This window comes from Trichechus manatus, unplaced genomic scaffold, assembly GCF_000243295.1.
Source record: "Trichechus manatus latirostris isolate Lorelei unplaced genomic scaffold, TriManLat1.0 scaffold00102, whole genome shotgun sequence".
NCBI lineage: Eukaryota > Metazoa > Chordata > Mammalia > Sirenia > Trichechidae > Trichechus > Trichechus manatus.
In genome coordinates this window covers 7,414,653-7,436,708 of record NW_004444038.1, presented here as the reverse complement: position 1 = coordinate 7,436,708, position 22,056 = coordinate 7,414,653, and the positions used below count along the sequence as shown (strand labels likewise).

Sequence of the window (22,056 nt, the reverse complement as noted above, 5' to 3'; positions counted from 1 at the left end):
AGTCAGAAGGCTACCTTCTGGCTGGGGACAGTGGCTTCTACATGGTTTAATTTTCTCTTTTATTAAATGAGCATGGTGCTCCTCTTAGATCTCACATGGGCGGTTAGACGCACAGCGTGAGGCAGGCCTCGGGACAAATTCTGACTGAGGAATTAAATTATTATTATTATAGCTATGGAGCCCTGGTGGTGCAGTGTTTAAGCGCTTGGCTGCTAACTGAAAGGTTGGTGGTTCAAACCCACCCAGCAGCTCTGTGGGAGAAAGGCCTGGCGATCTGCTCCCATGAAGATTACAGCCTAGAAAACCCTCTGGGGCAGTTCTGCTCTGTCACATGGGGTCACTATGATTGGAAATTAACTTGACAGCACCTAACAACAACAACAGATTACTTCCATATTCTGCTATTTTCTCTAAAATTTATTCCAGAGAAATGATGTCTTATGTTTTCAACCAGTTTTTCTTTTTAATAAATAGTATTCCAGAAGGAGCCCTGGTGGCGCAGTGGTTATAAGCACTCGGCTGCTAACCAAAAGGTCAGTGGTTCGAACCCTCCAGCTGTTCTGCAGGAGAAGGATGTGGCAGTCTGCGTCCATAAAGATTTACAGCCTTGGAGACCCTGTGGGGCAGTTCTCCTCTGTCCTGTAGGGTTGCTGTGTGTCGGAATTGACTCGATGGCAGTGGGTTTGGTTTTTTTGGTTAGATAGTATTCCATTGTGTGTGGCTGTTCAGCAGTTTGCCTAGCTGTTCTCCGGTTGTTGAGTATTCGTATTGCTTCTCGCTCTTAAAAATAGTGCTGCTGTGAATCTGTTTCCTTTTGTTTATCTTCTTAAATATGTCTTCCAGTGTGGGATTTCTAAGTCACAGGGCAAGTAGCTTATTTTATAAGTTTTGTAACTTTTCTTAGTGTCCGATTGTTTTAGAGGGAGATTACTGGCAGTGCAATAAATTGGTTCCAAATTTAAATGTATTTATTCGCATCTTCACTCTCAGTGGATTTTACCATTTTTATTTTATTTTGATAGTTTCCTAAGTGTATCATATTACCTTAAGGTAGAATCAGTTTTCATTTCCACAGCTGTTCGTAAGCATGCATTGAACACCTGTCCTTGGCTGTGTGTGCAAAGATGAGTAAGAGACAGTGCTGTCCCTTGAGGAGTGGGATGGTTAAGATTGTCCGTCAACTTGGCTAAGCCATTATTCTCTGTGTTTTAGCAGTTGTATAATGTTGTGATCACTGCATGATGGAATCTGCTGAGTGGTACTGGCGGAGGCGGGGCCTGCGGCAGCTCACCGCCCCCTCAGTTTCATCTCTCTGCCTTCCGCTGGTTACTTTATACCTGCTCGCCTTGCCAGGGTTTTTGGCTTGTTCCAGACTCGGCAGCTGCCTCTTGTTGTCTCACCTCCGGTTCTGGGGACTTGAGCTAGCAGCTTAACTGTTGATCTTGGAATTTGTCGAACTTCTCAGCCTACGAGCAAGAGTCCGATTGCCCGACCTGCTGACCTTGGGTTTGTCAGCCCCTGCAGCTACGTGAATCAGGAGAAACTCTGTGGTCTTGTCTGCTGATCTTGGAATTCATTGACCTTCACAGCCTGTGAGCAGGAGCCCCTCTCCGACCTGCTGACCTTGGGTTCACCAGCTTCTGCGGCTCTGTGAATTGGGAGAGGCCTCTACCCCAATCCGTGGACTTGGAACGTTTTAGCCTCTACGAGCTATTTCCTTGATATAAATCTCTCTGTCTATATATTCATACGCTTTACTGGTTTTGCTTCTCTGGAGAACCAGCCTAAGACAAGGAGCTTGTGGTCCACAGAGGAAAATGGAGTTGCAGACAGATGCTTTGTGTATAATATAGTCAGGAGCCAAGATAGAGGAGTGCAAAGCAGATCATTTAGCCTCCCGAAGTTCAGAGATGACTTATTGGAGGACACTTGGCCAAGCAGAATCTTAAAAATCAGGAGGGGTGAGACAAACGAAGAGCAAGAGCTGCCGAGGACGTTCTGTGTAGAGGGAAGAGCGTGGAGAGAGGCAAAGCAAGAAGCATGAAATAGCGTGTTCTGTGTGGGATGCTAAAAAGTCCAGTATTAATAAAAAGTGTGTGGTAGGCATTGGCAGATGAAGTTGGAGAGGTAGTCAGATCATCCCGGGCCTGGTGTAACTGACTGAGGAGCTTGGACTTTATTCTGTGGGTTATTGGAGCATTAAAAACACAGGAAAGGAAGAAAAGACCAAAATGGAAGTCAGAAAAGACTCTAAAACTTGCTCTTGAATGTCGGGTAGCTAAAGCAAACAAAAGAAATCATAAAGTAAAAGAGCTGAACAGAAGATTTCATAGTGTAGCTAGAGAAGACAGAGTAAAGTGTTATAATGACATGTGCAAAGACCTGGAGATAGAAAGCCAAAAGTAAAGAACGTGCTCTGCATTTCTCAAGCCGAAAGAACTGAAGGAAAAATTCAAGCCTCAAGTTGCAATATTGAAGGATTCTATGGGGAAAATATTAAAGGATGCAGGAAGCATCAAAAGAAGATGGAAGAAATACAGAGTCATTATACCAAAAAGAATTGGTCAGCATTCAACCATTTCAAGAGGTAGCATATGATCAAGAACTGATGGTACTGAAGGAAGAAGTCCAAGCTGCACTGAAGGCACTGGCGAAAAACAAGGCCAGGAATCGATGGAATACCAATTGAGATGTTTGAACAAACGGCTGCAGCGCCGAAGTGCTCACTCGTCTATGCTAAGAAATTTGGAAGACAGCTGCCTGGCCAATTAACTGGAAGAGATCCATATTTATGCCTCTTCCAAAGAAAGGTGATCCATCCCAGTGCGGAATCGTGGAGCGTGTTAAGCACAGGACTAGCTTGGTCAGATGTAAAATAGTTCACTCTGGCTCTAGCGTGACAGCAGGTGTGAGGTGTTTGGCGATGGGGTGGGCCTGACCGGAGACAGAGGGGCCACTTGGCAGGGGTGGTAGTAGAATGGCTGTGCCATTAACAGGGAGAGGAGCGGGTTTCATTACTGGAAAGAGACTGAGGCAATTTACTTTGGGAATTGTTGAGTTTGAGGTACCTAAAGAAACCAAAGCCCGCTCATCTTGGTGCAGACCAAGAGGTGAGAAGGGAGAGCAGTATCCCTTTGAAATCTGTTGGAATAGTCCAAGTGTGAGTTGAAGATGGGTGAGCAGAGTTATTTGCTGGGCAAGGTTAATCCAAGAGATGCTAAGGAAAAAGTCCTGATACAATGTGGACCTAGCTGGCTGGATTTAGAAGGCAAATGAGAGAAAGGAATTATTGACCTCCAACCCTGGTGGTGCAGTGGGTAAAAGCTGTGGCTGCTAACCAGAAGGTTGGCGGTTCGACTCCACCAGCTGCTCCTTGGAAACCCTATGGGGCAGTTCTGCTCTGTCCTGTAGGGTTGTCGGAATTGACTCAGTGGCAACAGATTTGGTTTTTTGGAACCACAACAGAGATGGTATTTGAAAATGCAGGTTGCTTAATGGTAATCTCAAGATACTCAACTTCGAACCTGAAATTTAGGAAGTTGTGTCCATGCAGTTGGTGAGTTGGAATCTGTTGTGAGTCTTCAAAATCAGAGCTAGAAATGTAGATCTCAGAGTTGGTGAGTCACAGACATGGTAGTTGAGGCCACGAAACTGGCCAAGTTCTTTTTTAAAATAATATTTTACTGTGTTTTTGGTGAAAGTTGGAACAGCAAGTTAGGTTCCAATTTGATAATTTCTACACAGATTGTTCAGTGACATTAGGTACATTTTTCACGATGTGTTGACATTCTCTTTATTGTGTTCTGGTTGTTCCATTTCTAGTACTCTGGTTTCCCTGCCCCCTTCTGTTCTCCTCTTTGCTTTAGAGTAAATGTTGACATTCTGATCTTATACAGATGGTTTTTTAGTACAGCACCGTTGTTATGGGTAACATCCTTTATTTTGTGTGCAGCTCTGCTGTTTCCCTAAAAGGTGATCTTGGGATAGTATTGGTTCAGGGTTTAAAGAGTGTCTCAGGGCAATAGTCTCAGGGAGTCCTCTGGTTTCAGCTGGTCCAGTTAGTCTGGCCATTTTTAAGATTTTGAGTTTTGTTCTGCATTTTTCTTCCATTCTGTCCGGGACCATCTATTTTGACCCTGGTTGGAATGGTCTTTGGTGGTAGCAGGGCACCATCTACTTCTTCTGGTCTCGGGGTAGATGAGGTTGTGATGGCCAGGTTCTTGAGGGAGCCTAATATACAAGGAGTTCTAGGAAAAGGAGCGGGAGAAGAAGGTGAAGAACCAGGTTGGGGCAGGATGTATTGGAGGATATGGGGCAGCAGCGTTGGCAGTTAGAGAAGCAGACGAAGAGCTGGGAGTCAGAGGAGGAGAGAATTGCGGGAAGAAGGGGGTAGTCAGCAGTGGCAGTGGAGGAAGAGTGAGGACTTCTTTAGAGAATTTTCACAAACAGCATGAGGAGGAATTGTTCCTTTTTTTTTTTTTTAAATTTGTTAATGGTTAGATTATGAAAATGGAACCAGGGTGGTGCAAGAGGTTTGCAGTTGTGACTGCTAACCTAAAGGTTAGCATTTCGAACCCACCCAGTGGTGCCATAGAAGAAAGGCCTGGCAATCTGCTTCTGTAAAGGTTACAGCCAAGAAAACCCTATGGAGCAGTTCTACTCTAACACATGGGGTCCCCATGAGTTGGGGGCCAACTTGACTACAGCTAACAATGACAACAAGATTATGAAAAAATTGGTAGAATTGGTTTAAAGAGACTAAATATAGAGAATGGTTAATTTTTACCACCTGAAAATTTCTGTTCTTGCTATGTGGCAAGATTCTAAGATGACATTGAATAGTTTTATTGCATTCTCAAAATCGTGTTTTATTTTAAGGTAATATACCATGTGTCTGAAACATGTTATGAAAACACCTATTTGTTTTTTTAGTATTCAGTTTAAAGGCTATTATTTTTATCTAACACAGGCTTTTTTAGTGATGGTGATATCGTTTGTGCCATCTGCTCTAAGACTGTTTTTAAAATATTTTACATTCTAATATTACGCTTCCCTGAATCGCTCCCTTAACATTTAATTTTTGGCACAGTTTCATAGTTTGTCAGGGATAAAAACGGAAGGAAAGTTTAAACGAGTCTGGAATAAGAATTAAAAGGGGCATGGCATATTAAATTTTATATATATGTCTCAGAGTGATTCAGGCCACAGTTATTCTTTTTATGCTTCAGAACACTAGCCTCGAGTACCCCAGCTTTCTGGGAAGAAAGTGGAACACTTACGAAGGCCTGGGCACTCAGTCTGAGTGCTGAGGGCCAGTGGGGGTCCCCCACCAGGGAGAGAGCTAACATGAGCTTATTTATGGTAAGGGAGAGCTGGAAAAAATCTGGAACAACCCCACTTTAATACCAACCTCGTAGAGTTTTATGGCGAGTGAGAGAGAACAGTGCTACCCAAGTATGTGATATGATCAGCTCCTTAAAAATTAAGTTTACAAATTCATCTTTTAGAATGTGACCCCCTCCTCAGCCCCAGCAGTAGCTTGCTGTTCCTGATTGAGCTCAGACGGTGTTCCAGCCACAGTTGATTTTCAGTCACGGATGTTTGTGAGCATGTACTCTAGGGCCGCACAGTGTAAGCTAGACCAGCCACATGTGGAAAAAGGAGAACTGCTTATTTGGGGAATGGTATACTTGGCAAGGAGCCCTGGTGGCACAGTGGTTAAGAGCTACAGCTGCTGACCAAAAGGTTGGCAGTTTGAATCCAGCAGCCGCTCCTTGGAAGCCCTATGGGGCAGTTCTGCTCTGTCCTTTGGGGTCACTGTCAGTCGGAATTGACTCAGCGGCACTGGGTTTTGTTTATTTTTTTGTAAATACTTGATAAACCATTTAAATGTGTGTTTTGTATGTGTGTGTATGTTTGTACGTATATGTGTGTGTGTGTATGTGTGTTTATATTACTCCTCCTTTGGAACTAGACAAGTTGATTCTAAAGTTGATATGGAAAAGCAAAAATAAGAACAGCAAGAAAAAGTCTGTGAAAGAATATTGAGGAGTGAGTAGCCTTACCAAATATTCAAACATATTGAACAGCTGTAGAGAAATTTGAATCCTTGTGCGTTGCTAGTGGGAATATAAAATGACACAGCCGCTGAGAAAACGGTTTGGCCATCCCTCAGAAAGTTAGACATAAAATTACCATATCGTTGTTGGTTGCCATCGAGTTGGTTCTGGATCGCCAGGTCTTTGTCCTGTGGAGCTGCTGTGTGGGTTCGAACCGCCAACCCTTTGGTTAGCAGCCAAGTGCTTAACTTTTGCATCACGAAGGCTCCTAGAATTACCATACGACCAGCAGTCTCACTCTGAGGTATATACTGAGAGACTTGAAAGCAGGAACTCAGGTACGTGTACCTCAGTGCTCACTGAGGTGTTTTTCACAGTAGCCAAAAGATGGAAACAACCCACGTGCCCATCAGCAGTTGAATGGATAAACCCATGTGGCGTATGCATACAATGGAGTATTAATTCAGCCGTAAAGAGAATGAAGTCCTGATACATGCTGTGACGTGGATGAACCTTGAAAACGTTAAGCTGAGTGAGATAGTCAGACACACAAGGACAGACACCGTATGATTCTGCTTGTATGAAGTATCTAGAATGGGCAAACGAGAGACAAAAGTTCGTCAGGTTTCCAGGGGCTGGGGAGGCAGGGAGAAGGAAATGGGAATTATTGCTGAAGGGTATTGAATTTCTGTTTGAGGTGGTATAAAACGTTTGGAAACGGATAATGGTGATGGTAGTACAACATGGTGAATGTAATTAACGTCACTGAATTGTACGTTTAAAAATGGTTAAAATGGCAAACAATAAAATGGAAGAACTGTAGATTTTTTTTTTGTTTGTTTTCGGTATATTCTTTGTTTTCCCATTTCCAAGCAGCCACTGATCTGCTTTCTATCACTGTAAAGGCGGTGGAAATTAAACAATGTGGTACAGATACTTGAATACACAGATGATAGAACAGACTAGGAAGTCTAGAAATAGACACAATAAATGGGAATTTGCCTTATGATAAAGATGGCATTTCAGATCAGTGGGGGAAAAGATGGATTGTTCAGTAAAAGATGTTAACTCTTGGGGAGCCATCTGGGGAAAAAGCAAACTAAAGTTGCATATGTACTTTACGGCCAAATTCCAGGTGGGTCAGATCCTTAGATATAAAAGGAATGGAAGCACAAATTACTAGAAGAAGCCATGTGGTACTTTCTATCACCTTATATTGGAGAAAGCTTTTCTGTTTCCGAACACAGAAGGCATTTATGGGAAAAGATTGATAAATACGAAGGATTGATATGTATAAAGGTGAAATTGTCTATATGCCTTAAAATAGCTTAAAGTTGAAAGACTGAAAAAAAATTGAAATTCATGTCAGAGATAAAAGGCTAATTTCTTTAATATAAAATACTTCCTACAGATGAATAGGAAAAGGGTTGTACTCAGTAGGAAAATAAGTATGGATCATTACAGTCATTTAAAACAAAGGGTTCTTAAACATGAGATATTCAAACTCACTCAAAATGAGAGAAATAAAAATTAAAATGATAGCTGAAAGCATTTTTTAGCTGTCATATTGACGAGGTCTCAAAGTCTGATAACGCTACTGCAGTGGTACAGGAAAATAGGCACTCTCTTGGGTTGCTGGGCAGGTTTTAATTCTGTGGAAGGCAGTTTGGCAGTAGGAGCCCTGGTGGTGCAACGGTTAAGCGCTTGGCTGTTAACCCAAAGGTTGACGGTTCAAACCCACTCAGTGGCTCCTCAGGAGAAGGACGGGCGATCAGCTGCCGTAAAGATCACAGCCTAGAAAAGCTGATGGGGCAGTTCTGCTCTGCCACATGGGGTCACTGTGAGTCGAAATCGACTCGGGCACCGAACAACAGCAACGGCAGAGTTATCCGTGCTGTTATTCTCTGACCCAGCGATCCAGCAGTTTCATGTCCACGTTTATAGCTGCCTTAGGGTCCTCCAGAATTTCAAGCCGGATTGAGAAGAAGACGTGGAACGAGGGGATATCATTGCTGATGTCAGATGGATCTTGGTTGAAACTAGAGAATACCAGAACGATGTTTACCTGTGTTTTATTGACTATGCAAAGGCATTTGACTTGTAGATCATAACAAATTATGGATAACATTGCAAAGAATGGGAATTCCAGAGCACTTAATTGTGCTCATGTGGAACCTGTGCATAGACCAAACAGAACAAGGGGATACCTCATGTTTTAAAATTAGGAAAGGTGGACGTCAGGGTTGGATCCCTTCACCATACTTTTCTTTTCTTTTTTTTTTAAATTGTGCTTTAGGTGAAAATTTATAGCTCAAGTTAATTTCTCATACAAAAATTTATACACATTGTTATGTGACATTAGTTGTAATCCCTGTAATGTGACAGCACACTCCCCTTTTCTGCCCCGGGTTTCTTGTGTCCATTCAACCAGTTCCTGTCCCTTCCTGTCGTCTTTTCCTGCCTCAGGACAGGAGCCCCCCATTTGGTCTTGTGTATCTGCTTGAACTAAGAAGCATACTCTTCATGAGTAGTAGTTGATGTTTTTATAGTCCAGTCTAATTTTTGTCTGAAGAGTGGGCTTTGGGAATGGTTTCAGTTCTGGGTTAACAGAGCATCCGAGGGCCATGGCTTCAGGGGCTCCTCCAGTCTCAGTCAGTCACCATACTCATTCAGTCTGTACGCTGAGCAAGTAATCCGAGAAGCTGGACTATGTGAAGAAGAACGCGGCATCAGGATTGGAGGAAGACTCATTAGCAGCCTGCAATATGCAGATGACACAGCCTTGCTTACTGAAGCTTAGAGGACTTGAAGCACTTATGATGAAGATCAAAGACTACAGCCTTCAGTATAGATAACATCTCAACAGAAAGAAAACAAAAATCCTCACCACTGGACCAATAAGCAACATCCTAATAAATCGAGAAAATATTGAAGTTGTCAAGGATTTCATTTTACTGGGATCCTTAATACCCACAGAAGCAGCAGTTAGGAAGTCAAATGATATATTACTTTGGACAAATCTGCTGCAGAAGACCTCTTTAAAGTGTTAAAAACCAAAGCTGTCACCTTGAAGACTAAGGTGCCCCAGACGCAAGCCATGGTGTTTTCAGTTACCTCACATGCATGCAAAAGCTGGACAATGAATAAGGAAGACCAAAAAAGAATTGATGCATTTGAATTATGGTGTTGGCAAAGAATATTGAATATACCATGGACTGCTAGAAGAACAAACAAATCTGTCTTGGAAAGTACAGCCAGAATGCTCCTTGGAAGCAAGGGATGGCAAGACTTCGTCTCTCATACTTTGGACATGTTACCAGGAGGGACGAGTCCCTGGAGAAGGACATCATGCTTGGTACAGTAGAGGGTCAGCGAAAGAGAGGAAGACCCTCAATGAGATGAACTGACACGGTGGATGCAGCAGTAGGCTCAGGTATAACAACTGTGAGGACAGCGCAGGACCAGGCAGTGTTTTGTTCTGTTGTACATGAGGTCGCTATGAGTCGGAACTGACTGCATGACACCTAACGACAACAGGGGTTCTCCAGAGAAACGGAATCAATAGGAGATACATATACACAGAGAGAGAGAGGGAAAAAAGAGAGATTAATTGATTAAGGAGTTTGCTCCTGTGATTGTAGGGGCTGGTAAGTCAAGTCCATAGATCAGGTAGTAGGCTGGAAACCCCAGCAGTCTTGTGTCCAAAATCCGTAGGTCAGGTCGCAGAATGGAAATTCTGGCAGGATGTGTATTTACAGTCTTTGAGGTAGAATCCTTCTCCCTCAGGAAACCTCAGGTTTTGTCCTTAAGGCCTTAGCTGACTGGATGAGGCCCACCCACATTGTGGAAAGTAATTTGCTTTACTTAAGGTCAGCTGACTTAAATGGTAATCGCACATCAATACCTTCATGGCATCATCTAGACTGGTGTTTGAGCAAGCAGCTGGGCACCGTAGCTAAGCCAAGTTGATACGTAAAATTAACCATCCCCATGGCTTAGAAATACCCTTGAACCTGTGTGAAGTGATACATGTACTGTAGTGTTTGTAATAACCGATGATTGGAATATACGGAGTTTAACTAGTACAGGACAGGTTAAATAGTCACAGTACATCTATAAAAGGTAGTATCGGCCATTGAAAAGAATGTGGCAGCTCAATATATACCAACATGGGAAGACCTGAAATAATGTTGAGTGCAGGAAGCAAGGTGCAGACCCCTGTGTGATGTCCTACATTTGGGGATTTAAAGAAAAGGATACAAACGTATACATGAGCCTATTCATGCTTGAGAAAGACTGGTAACAGCGTTTACCTTCTGGCAGGCGAACTGGGTTCTGCACACCCCTTTATGACATTTGACTTCCTTGAGGAATGAATTGGGGCCCTGGTGGTGCAGTGGTTAAGAGCTCGGCTGCTGACCGAAAGGTCAGCAGTTCCAATCCACCAGCTGCTCCTTGGAAAGCCTATGGGGCAGTTCTGCTCTGTCCTATAGGGTCGCTATGAATGGGAATCGACGTGATAGCAAAAGGTTTGGGAGTGGAATTACCTATGCAGAAAGCTAAAATTGAAGATAAATATATAAAAGCAGTGTGTTAATTTTTAGGTCCAAAATTGTATAGTATTTGAAACTCTGAAGTGGCAAGATCACACTGAATTTTAGGCTTTTTTGTCCCTTATAGCTGTTTTTTTTCTCCTGGATAGACACAAGTTAACTGGTTTCTTTTAAAAAAGATCTGTGTTTTGCCACAAAGAAGCTATACTATAGGAAAAAGATGTTTTATATGTGTATATATATGTTTAATATATACATATACTTCCCTCTCAGCCATCTTGGACAATAGATATAACTCCTAATATATCAGAAGAATAACTGAAATTCATATATGTTTAATATAAAATTAACATATTTATAACGTTTAGTGAAAAAATAAGTTTATATGTTTGTAAATTAGTGTATACGAGCTGTGTGCTAGAGCGTATGTATCTTATCTCTTTGATAGTGATATTAAGGTGTTATTTTTTGTTCACACACTTGTCTTACGCACGTACTGCACCGAATCCTCACAGCAGTCTTAGGGATTCTTAAATGGTGTTGTCTGCACATCACAAAGAAAACCTACGGCTGAGATGTTTATCGACTAGCCCAGAACCACAAAGCTAAAACAGACACTGTGGTATTCATTTTACAAGATTTGTTTCTTCAGTAAGTATTCCTGGGTCGTGGGTTTAAGAAGCATGTTGGCTGTTAAGTGATGGTCGTGACATGTTAGAGCCCTGGGGTAGGCAGGACTTGGGCTTCAGAGTGACTCAGCTGATGTCTGGGCTGCACACGTGCTGTTTACATTGAGAAAGTTGTTTAGTATTTGGAGCCGACATTTCTTTATTCATAAAATGGGGATTTCTGCTTCGCAGGGGTGTGTGAGAATCCGGTAAGATAAGTGTCTGGCGCATCGCAGATGCTGCTAGATGACTGTTGATGAGTTGGAGTGGCTCATGGGTTACGGGCACAAAATCAACAGTTACGAATGCCGGTTAAACTTCAGAACGTTATAGTGTCTCCTGCTGCTTTTATTTCTAGAGTATTTTTCCATGGAGAAAGTAATAATAATACTGAATGAGCCTCGTTACGTGCCCCAGACTCCTGAGAGTCTGACGGGCTGCAGGTACGTGCCCTAGCAATGGCACATACATTCAGAACATTCACCTTCGGGTGTCATGCTCTTACCTGTCCCCAGAAGCCCATTCATAGTGCCCGAGGGACTTCACATTCCATTAAAAACCCTATTCTAATGTGTCATAACTACTTTCGAAATATTTCCTTAGGGTCTTCCTCTTTAATGTGTTTTTGGCTTGTTTTCTTTTGTATCCTGTATCCTGTACAATGGGAACTCAAGTTTCTTGTGTTTATGTAGGATAGATTGATTTTGCCCTTGTCTGAGAAAAAACAGGGTTTTTTGTTTGTTTTTGTTTTGATTTGGTTTGTCGGTTATTGCATTGTGGAAATCATGACATTTATTCCCTTTTCCTCCCCAACCATTTTGACTAGCTAAGCTGTTAGTACAAGTTTAATAGCTAAAGCTAAATGCCTCCCTTGTGAGTGGCAGTGCCAGCCTGAAGCTAAGCCACAGCGAGGCCACATAGCCCAGCCCCTCCTGTCTGCACCATGGAAGAAATGAGCTTGCTTTTGGGCATCATGCAAGTGGGCAGTCATGGTTCTGTTGTAAATACTCCAGAATTCTCAGTATGTTTATCTAATTCTTTTGCAGATGAATATATCACCCACTTCTCTTGCCAGTTTTTATGAAGAAGATTTTAAACAAGATATGGCAGCCTTGAAGGTAAAGTTGGTTGTCCATTTTCCTGTCCCAAGGATAAAAAGCTTGAACAATGAAAACCAGTTGTGGTGGACCTCGGCTTTTTAGCTGTGGAAACACAGTCATTTTTCCTCTATTTCAGGTTCTCCCACCCACAGTGTACTTGAGGGTAACTGAAAATATTCCTCAGATCATTTCTTTCATTGAGGGAATAATTGCCAATGGGCATGCTTATTCAACGCAGAAAGGTAGGATCTATGTCGTCAAAACTGATAATAGGTAATATTGGTAAGATTTTGAGAAACTAGACATATTTATGAATTATTGGAACACATGCCAAGTGTTTTACTGTCTTTCTTGATATGGTTCTTATATTGAAAGTGTTATGGGCTTTTCTACAGTTACTGTGTCTCTTTGCAAACCTGTTGAATCAGTTCTTTTTAAAAACTTTATCCCCAGTCACAGGGAGAGGTGACTGTCTGCAGAGCTGGTGTGGATAAACCAGGAAGGCGAAGTGTTAACAGCTGTTGAGTCTGGGTGGCAGACATACAGCTGTTCATTGTCATCGTCTTTCAACTGTGTTTGTTTAAAATTTTCATAACAAAAGGTTGGAGATGAAATCAGCAGCTCCAAAGACACACTCCCCTTATCTTTGTGTGTAGGTGTGTAATTTTTTAATGGACCGTTTGAAAGTAACACAGCAGCCCGTTGATACTTCAACATGCATCTCTGAATGGTGTGAGTGTTCCTCTGCATAACCACAAGGTCACTACTAGGCCTAGGACAATGAATAATTCTCTAATATCACCCAACATCCTATCCATATTAAAATTCACCCAGTTGACCTCCCATTTCTTTTATGGCTTTCCCCTCGCCTCGCCAAATCAGAATCTACTCAAGGTCACGCGTTGGCATTTGGTTTCTGTGTCTTTCTGATCTCTCCCCAATTTTTTTCTCCCTTGTTAAGAACTTTTCGTAGAAGCTAATAACCAGCTCAGTTGTCTTAGAGGATATGTCATGTTCTGGATTTGCGTGATTATTTCCACTGGTAGAGCTTAATTTATTAAATTTTTAAATTATTAAACCAAGGGTGCTTCTTGGCGCCTTGGGGGCACAGTGGTTAAGAGCCTGGCTGCTAACCAAAAGGTCAGCAGTCTGTATCCACCAGCCACTCCTTGGAAACTCCACGGGGCAGTTCTCCTCTGTCCTATAGGGTCGCTATGAGTCGGAATTGACTCAGCAACAGCGGTTTTGGTTTTTGTCTTTAGCTCTGAAATCTCACTTCTTAGCTCTGCTTCATGTTCTACAGTCAGAGAGAGAAAGGGGTCAGAGTGGTTCTGTCATGGTCTCTGTGCCTAAGGTTGCCTCTACCCTCATCCTGAGAAAAAAGGACCATACGTGTCTCCGTAAAAGAACAGCCACACAGATACTTCAAGTGTGTTGTTGTTAGGTGCCATCGAGTTGGTTCCGACTCATAGTGACCCCACGTACAACAGGATGAAACACTGTCTGGTCCTGTGCCATCCTCACAATGGTTGCTGTGTTTGAGCCCGTTGTTGCAGCTGCTGTGTCAGTCCATCTCGAGTGTAGCGATGGTCTTTTTAAATAAAAGGGCAGCCTTGGAAGATACTTGGACAAAGAAGTGGTTTCTTTTATTAATTAGTATATAATATAAAGCCCAAGAGCTGAACGAAGGTTAATGGTAACACTTACCTTTCTTTATTCTTGTTAAGAAGAATTGTCTAAAGAGTTGACAGTGAATTTACCCTTTTGTGTTCATGTTCACTTCTATGTGGTCGTGATAGGTACAAATGCACGCTTTGATAATACAGGGCTGTTGTTTAATTCAGCCCCAGCAGGTTAGTAAAAGGACCAAATGAAGACCAAATGCCATAGTCTGTCTTTGAAGTCTAATAACTTGTTAAATATTAAGTATATGGAAATGCTCGTGTTTAAGATTGAGAAATGATGCATATCATAATTACCTTTGTAAAACAGGCAATGTCTACTTTGATCTGAAGTCTAGAGGAGACAAGTATGGTAAACTAGTCGGTGTGGCCCCGGATCCGGTTGGAGAGCCAGGTAGGTTGACCATACGTGAGCCCTCTGGGCCCCTGTAACCTCTGCCTCACATCATAGCTTCCTGGGAAGTGAAGGATGCAGAGACATGGCTTTTCCCACCTTCCTGCATGCTCAGTCCAGAGCCGTGCACCTCCGCTTACTCAAGGCACGGTAATGTTGATCATACGGTCGAGCATAGTAATGCTTTAAATTTAATTCATTTTTTTGAATAGACAGAACATGTGGAATATAAAATTCAAACTGCAAGTGAGACATCCCCATCTCACTCCTGCCGTTGGTCCCCCAGCTCTTCTCCCTGGAGCAGCACTTTTCAACCATTTCTTCTTTCCTTTCTGAGATTTTCTTTGCATATGGAAACACGTACACACGGTAGCATATTCAAACACCCCTCTACGTCTTATCAGATATTAAATTTCCACGTGTATTTGGCTATTGTTCTGTACTCTATTCTGTTCTCACTATTTGTTAGAGTAAAAATTTTGTTTTTGGAGGGGATGAGTATATAGACATAAATTAGAAATAATTTTAAAAGAGTACTGTTTAAGATAACCAAACAAGAACAATAGCAGAAACCCTACAAGACATGTCGTCCCAGTTTTATATGTCTGTCTTTGGGCATTATCCTTCTGCCTCATGAAATATTCCATTTAATTAATAGCACTATTTATCTGACTTCTCAGAAATGTTATTGCTTACTTTTACCCAATCAGTAGTATGCTACTTAACCTCTGCACAACGGCCAGAACAGAAGGTTCTGAGATCTCACACATGAGATGTTCACCCAGGAGCTGGTTGTCTTGTGCCTTGGGGAAGTTTCTGGTAGGTTTCTTGTAGTTACACATTCTAGCATCAGCAATACTTTTCAAAACTGAAATTATTTCTTATACAAAACAATATGTAAATGTTGTTGTCAGTTGCCATCACATTGGCTCTGACTCACGGAGACCTTGACGTATAAGACAACAAGATGCGGCCCGGTCCTGTGCGATCGTCACCGTATCTGCCGTGTTTAAGTTGATTGTTGCGGCTCTTCTGTCAGTTCATCTCATTGAGGGTTTCTTTCATTTTCGTTGACCCTCAACTTTGCCAACTGTGACGTCCTTTTCAGAAGATCGGTCTTTCCAGATCACATGTCCAAAGTAAGCAAGTCAGAGTCTCACCACCCTCACTTCTAAGGAACATTCTGGTTATATTTCTTGAGATTGGTTTGTTCATTCTTCTGACAGTCCACAGCGTATTTGATATTCTTTACTAACATCACAGTTCTAATGCATCAGTTCTTCTCTCCTTTTTCACTCCCCAGCTTTTGCATGCATGTGAGGTGTTTGAAAATACCATGGCTTGGGTCAAGCGCACTTTGGTCATCAAAGTGACATCTGTACTTTTTAAAAGTTTAAAGAGGTCTTGTGCAGCAGATTTGCCCAATGCAATACATCCTTTGATTTCTTGACTGTTGCTTCCATGGATGTTGATTGTTGATCCCAGTAGAATGAAGTCTTTGACAACCTCAGTAGTTTTTCCACAACTTCAGTTTTTTCTCCATGCATCATGATGTTTATCAGGCCAGTTGTGAGGATTTTTGTTTCCTTTATGTGGAGGTGTAATCCATACTGAAGGCTGTAGTCTTTGATCTTCTTCAGTAAGTGCTTCAAGTCATATTCATTTTCGGCAAGCAAGGTTGTGTCATTTGCATATTGCAGGTTGTTAATGAGTCTTCCACCAATCCTGATGCCCTGTTCTTCAGATTGTCCAGCTTCTCAGATTATTTGTTTAGTACATGACTGAATAAGTAAGGCGAAAGGATACAACCCCGACGCACACCTTTCCTGACTTTAAACCACGCAGTATCCGCTTATTCTGTTTGAACAACGGCCTCTTGGTCTATGTACAGGTTCTGCATGAGCACAATTAAATTTTCTGAAATTTACGTTCTCTGCAGGTAATATAGAAATAACAGTGGAAAATTTGGAAATACAGATATACAAAATAGAGGTAATAAAACTTTTCACACACAGTGAAAATTTGTCAGTACCTTGATGTATATCATTTCAGAAGCGAAATTTTTAACCATCTTAGACAATAGTATAACAGAAAACAAATGTAGCTCAGTGAACAGTTACAAAGTGGAGACCTTTGTAATCAAAACCCATGAAAGGAAGGTAAACTTGTAGGCACACCAGACCTTCCACATCCCACTACTAAGCACGACCCCACATTCCCTCTTCCTCAGGTAACCACTATCTTACTGTGGTAATCACCTCTTTACCTTTATTAGTGGTTTTACCCCAAGCGTGTATCCCTAAACACAGTAGTTTCTCCTTTGTTGTTAGGTGCCATCAAGTCACTTCAGACTCACAGCGACCCCGTGTACAGCAGAACGAAACACTGCCCAGCCCTGTGCCATCCTCACAATCATTGTTATGCTTGAGCCCATTGTTGCAGCCACTGTGTCAGTCCATCTCGTTGAGGGTCTTCCTCTTTTTCACTGACCCTCTCCTTCATAAAGTATGATATTCTTCTCCAGGGACCGGTTCCTGCTGATAACATGTGCAAAGTACATGAGACAAAGCCTCACTGTCCTTGCTTCCAAGGAGCATTCTGGCTGTACTTCCAAGACAGATTTGTTTGTTCTTTTGACAGTCCATGGTATATTCAATATTCTTCACCAACACCATAATTGAAGGGTGTCATTTCTTCTTTGGTCTTCCTTAGTCATTGTCCAGCTTTCACATACATATGAGGCGATTGAAAATACCATGGCTTGGGTCAGGTGCACCTTAGTCCTCAAAGTGATGTCTTTGCTTTTGAACACTTCAGAGTTTACACTTACATGTTTTATATTTTTATGTCTTTTAGAATGTGTTTTAATCTGTAGTTTCCTCCGCTACACTTTTTCCCCTTGCGGTTTGTTTGATGAAAGAAACATCTTCAGTTTTGTAGTTCCCTTGGCTGGCATTCTGCTGGCCATGTTCTTGCAGTGGTGTATAACGTTTTCCCCTCCTGCGTATATTTTTTCAAGTTGATAGTTTCATCTGGAGGCTTAATCAGATCCTGAATTTCTGGAGGAGTCTGCTTTATGGATGGTGGTGTAGTTCTTCACCCAAAGACAGGCAAGGCCTGGTTGTCTGTCTCTCCGTGTTGTTGACCATCATCGTTGCTCCATGCTTACCTTCTCGGTTGCAAGAAGAAGGTTGTGAAACGGTGATACTCTGATTCTGGCATTTCTTCTTTGTTTATTTGCTGGATGCTTTTATATAGACAGTTTAGGAGTCCGTGGGTGGCATAAACGGTTAACTGCTTGACTGTTAGCTGAGAGGTTGGTAGTTCGAAACCACCGAGAGGTGCCTCGGAAGACAGGCCAGGCGATCTGCATCCGAAAGGTCCCAGCCTGGAGAACCCTATGGAGCGGTTCTGCTCTGCACACATGGGGTTGCCGTGAGTCAGAATTGACTCCGTGGCAGTGAGCAGTGAAACAACATATAGACAGATCACTGTTTGGTTAGCCAGTGGTGCAGTTTGCGTAGGAAAGGAAGATAAATGCCCGAGTGTTTTCCTTTATTTACCAAGTCTCAAGGTACAGAGTTGGTTTCTCTGAAGTTAACCAATTAGATTTTTGTTCTTTAATTGCTAGGGACTCGTGGACTTAAACGTATTTGATATATTTCAATCCACTGCTATTATTATCCTTATTGATCCTCAGATTGTCTCTTCTTTTGCCAGTGGGAGCTTCTTCAGGTTGGCTTACAAGTCCCTTAAATACAAACCTAGCAGTATTTGATGGCTTTATTGCCATCTCCCTGATGTGGCCAGATGTTCCTGGATTGTTTTGTCCATTTCCTGCCCCAGACCTGGAATAAACCATTTCTCCTGGAGGCCCTGTTTTCCTTTCATGGGAAAAGGTATTTTTACACCACAGTATGGGCACCAGTGGGCTCAGACATAGCAGTGACTGTGAGGACGGCATAGGACTGGGCAGTGTTATGTTCTGTTGTGTGCAGGGTCGCTGTGAGTGGAAACTAACTCGGCAGCACCTGACAACAGCGTGAGCAGCAAGGATACTTATTGGTACATTGGTCTTTGTTTTTAGGCCTTTTCAAGGGATAGAGGTGACAAATACATTTATGAATAAATTACCACATAAAAACCAAAACCCTGTTGCTGTCGAGTCTATTCCGACTCATAGCGACCCTCTAGGACAGAGTAGAACTGCCCCATAGGGTTTCCATGGCTGTGGTCTTTACAGAAGCAGACTGCTGATTCTTTCTCGTGCAGAGCAGTTGGTGAGCTCCAACTGCTGACCTTTTGGTTAGCAGCCAGGCGCCTAATCAGTGCCACCGGGACTCACTACTAAGGTGTTTACTTAGCCTCTTCTGTTTTACATTTGTATCTCCTTTTTCCCCATATGGAAAATCTTGGATTTTAGGGATACCAGGAGTGTTAGACTATTCAGTAATCATAGCTTCATTCATTTGCTTTACAGCCCAGCAGCCTCAGAATAGCGGTTTCTACCCTGCCACCAACAGGATTGTTGAAAACGTTTAGAAAAAACAGATGTACTGTGTTTACTGCGTCATAGGATGTAGCCATCACATACTGTTCTACGTCCCTGTGTCCCTTACGTAGTCACAGTTCTGCATGTAAATGCTTGTGCGGTGCTCACCACCCGTCTGTATGTTCTTGTCTCCCTGGGCGTTTCTTCCTGAAGCCCATTCGCCAGTACGTTCTGAGGGAGGAGTCCTCTCTTGGGAATGATGTTTCCTGGAGTTTCGCTTGTTAATGACAATTCGCTGCCTTTTTTCTTGGCAGTCAGTTTGGCTGGATAGAACATCCTTGGCTTACCTTTTCTTGAGAGTTTTAACTATATGACTCGGTTTTCTTCCAGCATAACGTATTGTTATTGAAGTTTGATGTTATCCATAAATCTTCCATCGTCATGTATGAGTTGGTTATTCCTGTAGCTTGGAGGCCCAAAGATCTGTTTTTTTTTCCTCTGTTTCTCTTAAGTCCAGTCCTTAGTAATGACGACATGGTATGTCCAGTCTGACTGAGGAAAACCTCAGTGTCTGCGTCCACCAGAGAAGTTTCACATCTTTCAGTCCATCCAGATGTAACTTAGAGACGCTTGTGTGAGTGCTCACAGGTGGAAGGGAGGTGGTGAGCGCCTTATGCACAGAGTTCATCCCTCCTGCTCAAGCAGCGAGAGAGACTGTGGTGAACACAGGAGAACTGGCCCAGGGGTGGGAGTGGCGTGGTGACAGTGACTGCTGTTCTAGCTTGGGGTGCCTTCCCGGTTACTCACGGACTATGTCACGTGGCAGCTCCATGATCCTCAGTCACTCACTTTTCTTCCCTTTAACATGGATCTAAAAAAAGCGGTCTTCCTTTTCAAGGACGATTTACCTCCGCTGAGACTATTCAAAGACAGTTCCTCAGAGGAGTTCCAAAAACGCTTTAAGCATTAATGAAAAAAATAAATTACCTCATATGGACACTGCTTCAAAGGGGCTACCATTGCATTGCATGTATGCGTTCCAGTCCAGTATGTGTAACTGGGAATTCCTGCTCTACACGTAACCAAAACCAAACCCGTTGCCGTGGAGTGGATTCCAACTCATAGTGATCCTGTAGGACAGAGTAGAACTGCCCCAGAGGGTTTCCAAGAAGCAGCTGGTGGATTTGAACTGCAGACCTTTTGATTAGTAGCCGAGCTCTTAACCACTGCACCACCAGGGCTCCGCTGTGCACACAGAAGTGTTGAAAATGAGGTGTATTTTAGGAAATGGCATTGATTCAACGTTACAATCATGTTCCTCCTGGTGATGTGTTTCTTTTCGCACCAGACAGTCTCACGTCTCTGCTCTATCCATGCTGTCCTACCACCTGAATTGCTTGCTCTCCTCCTTTCCACGTGCCTGGTGGATTCCGGCCGGCTCTTCAGAATCGGGACGCCTTCCCTCAGGCAGTCCCTCCCTCCCTCCTCAGTATAACTTACGTCCTCTAACTATTTCTTTGCGATTATTTGTTTGCATCTTTGTCTTGCTTACTAGCCTGTGAGCTCCTGGAGGGCAGGAACTCTTACTCATCGCTGTATACCTAGTGCTTGAAACATGGTGTGTGCTCAGTGGGGTTTAATGGTCTCCAGCTGAGCCAAACTCTCTAGTCTGTTACTGCATATACTCGACACAAAACCAAAAACCAAACCTGTTGCTGTCGAGTCGATTCCAGCTCAGTGATCCCGCAGGACAGAGTAGAACTCACCCAGAGGGTTTCCAAGGAGCAGCTGGTGGATTTGAACTGCCAACCTTTGGTTAGCAGCCGGGTTCTTAACCACTGCGCCACCAGGGCTCCAGACTACACAAAACCAGACCTGTGACTGTGGAGTGAGTTCCGATCTCTAGCAACCCTCTAGGACAGAGTAGAATTGCCCCATACTCTACACAAGCTAGATGTCAGTCGGTTTAATGACAGCTGAGGGGCATTGAGTTGAATATGAACAGCCAGCGTTTAAACTAGTACAATATTTGTTTGTCAGATTTTACTAGAATGAGGTAAGAAATCCCTTGAAAATCAGGTGTAATACATTCTGAGAGCTATACAAGATCTTAATTTTTTTTGGTTTGTTTTAGAAGTAAATAGAACCTGATAATGACTCATTGTAAAACTTAGAACAAGTCATATAACCTTTCTCTTCTGAGTTTTTTTGAATGTGACTAATACTCTGGTAATTTTCTTTCACTGTATATGATTATTTTGTTGTTTGGAAAAAATTATTCTGAAGCTCACAGTTATAGATAAATACAATGTACTCACACAAAGAATAAGGAAAAATGAGAATACTCAGTCCAGTAGATCTGTTTGAAACAAGGTTTTTGTGTGTGTTTGAAATTTTTACTTGTTTAATTTACTGACACTGTCTCCCCTGTTGATAGACCTCATGCTTCTGACATGTTTTATGTAATAATGTTTAGTAGTCATTCCATAGGTCACATGGGGAGGAGGAAACTAGATGACTGAGAAAATGTGAAGTTGCTTGTAAGAGGGAACAGAATCTTTGGAATGTGTTTCTTGTCATCACACTGCCGGGCTGACCTTTGTTTGCTCGCTAATTTTAAATTTCACCCCGCTAATTAGCCGATTATTATTGGCAGTTGATTCTGACAAACGACACCTCAGTGATTTTGCCTTATGGAAGGCAGCTAAACCCCAGGAGATTTTTTGGACATCACCTTGGGGAAATGGAAGACCTGGCTGGCACATTGAATGTTCTGCCATGTCAAGGTAAGGATTTTCAGAATACTTTGTGTTCTGTGTTTGTGTGAAAGTTCCAGCAGTACGTGGTTTGGTCAGCAGAGGGTGCAGATGTAAGCACGCGCAGGCCAAGAACCAACCAATGCCAGCACACAGGTTGTTGAGAAGAAAAGCTAGTGGCAGAGTATGACTAGCTGTAGGAAGTAAAACCAAACCAAACCCGTGTGTATTTATTTCTCCTTACATCAGAATGCTCGTGATAGTAGAAAGGCTGATTTACAGTTCAGGTCTTGACTTCCTGTCACATAAAAGGCTATCCCAGGTCTACCTTACTTTCTGTTCTGTGGTGGGT

General features: G+C 42.6%; 1 protein-coding gene across 4 annotated transcripts in view; it reads left to right on the top strand.

Moving 5' to 3' along the window:
- CARS2 (cysteinyl-tRNA synthetase 2, mitochondrial) overlaps positions 1-22,056 on the top strand; it is an 81,280-nt gene that overhangs the window by 10,808 nt on the left and 48,416 nt on the right. For 2 of the 4 annotated variants that reach the window (XM_023737394.1, XM_004391438.2), the window contains exons 4-7: positions 12,327-12,398; positions 12,517-12,622; positions 14,373-14,456; positions 21,605-21,734. In XM_023737394.1, coding sequence (XP_023593162.1) covers positions 12,327-12,398; positions 12,517-12,622; positions 14,373-14,456; positions 21,605-21,734 — 392 coding nt within the window. Of the gene's footprint in view, positions 1-12,326; positions 12,399-12,516; positions 12,623-13,802; positions 14,457-21,604; positions 21,735-22,056 lie in introns of those variants that run through there. The other 2 variants (XM_023737396.1, XM_023737395.1) reach the window with 2 other exon arrangements.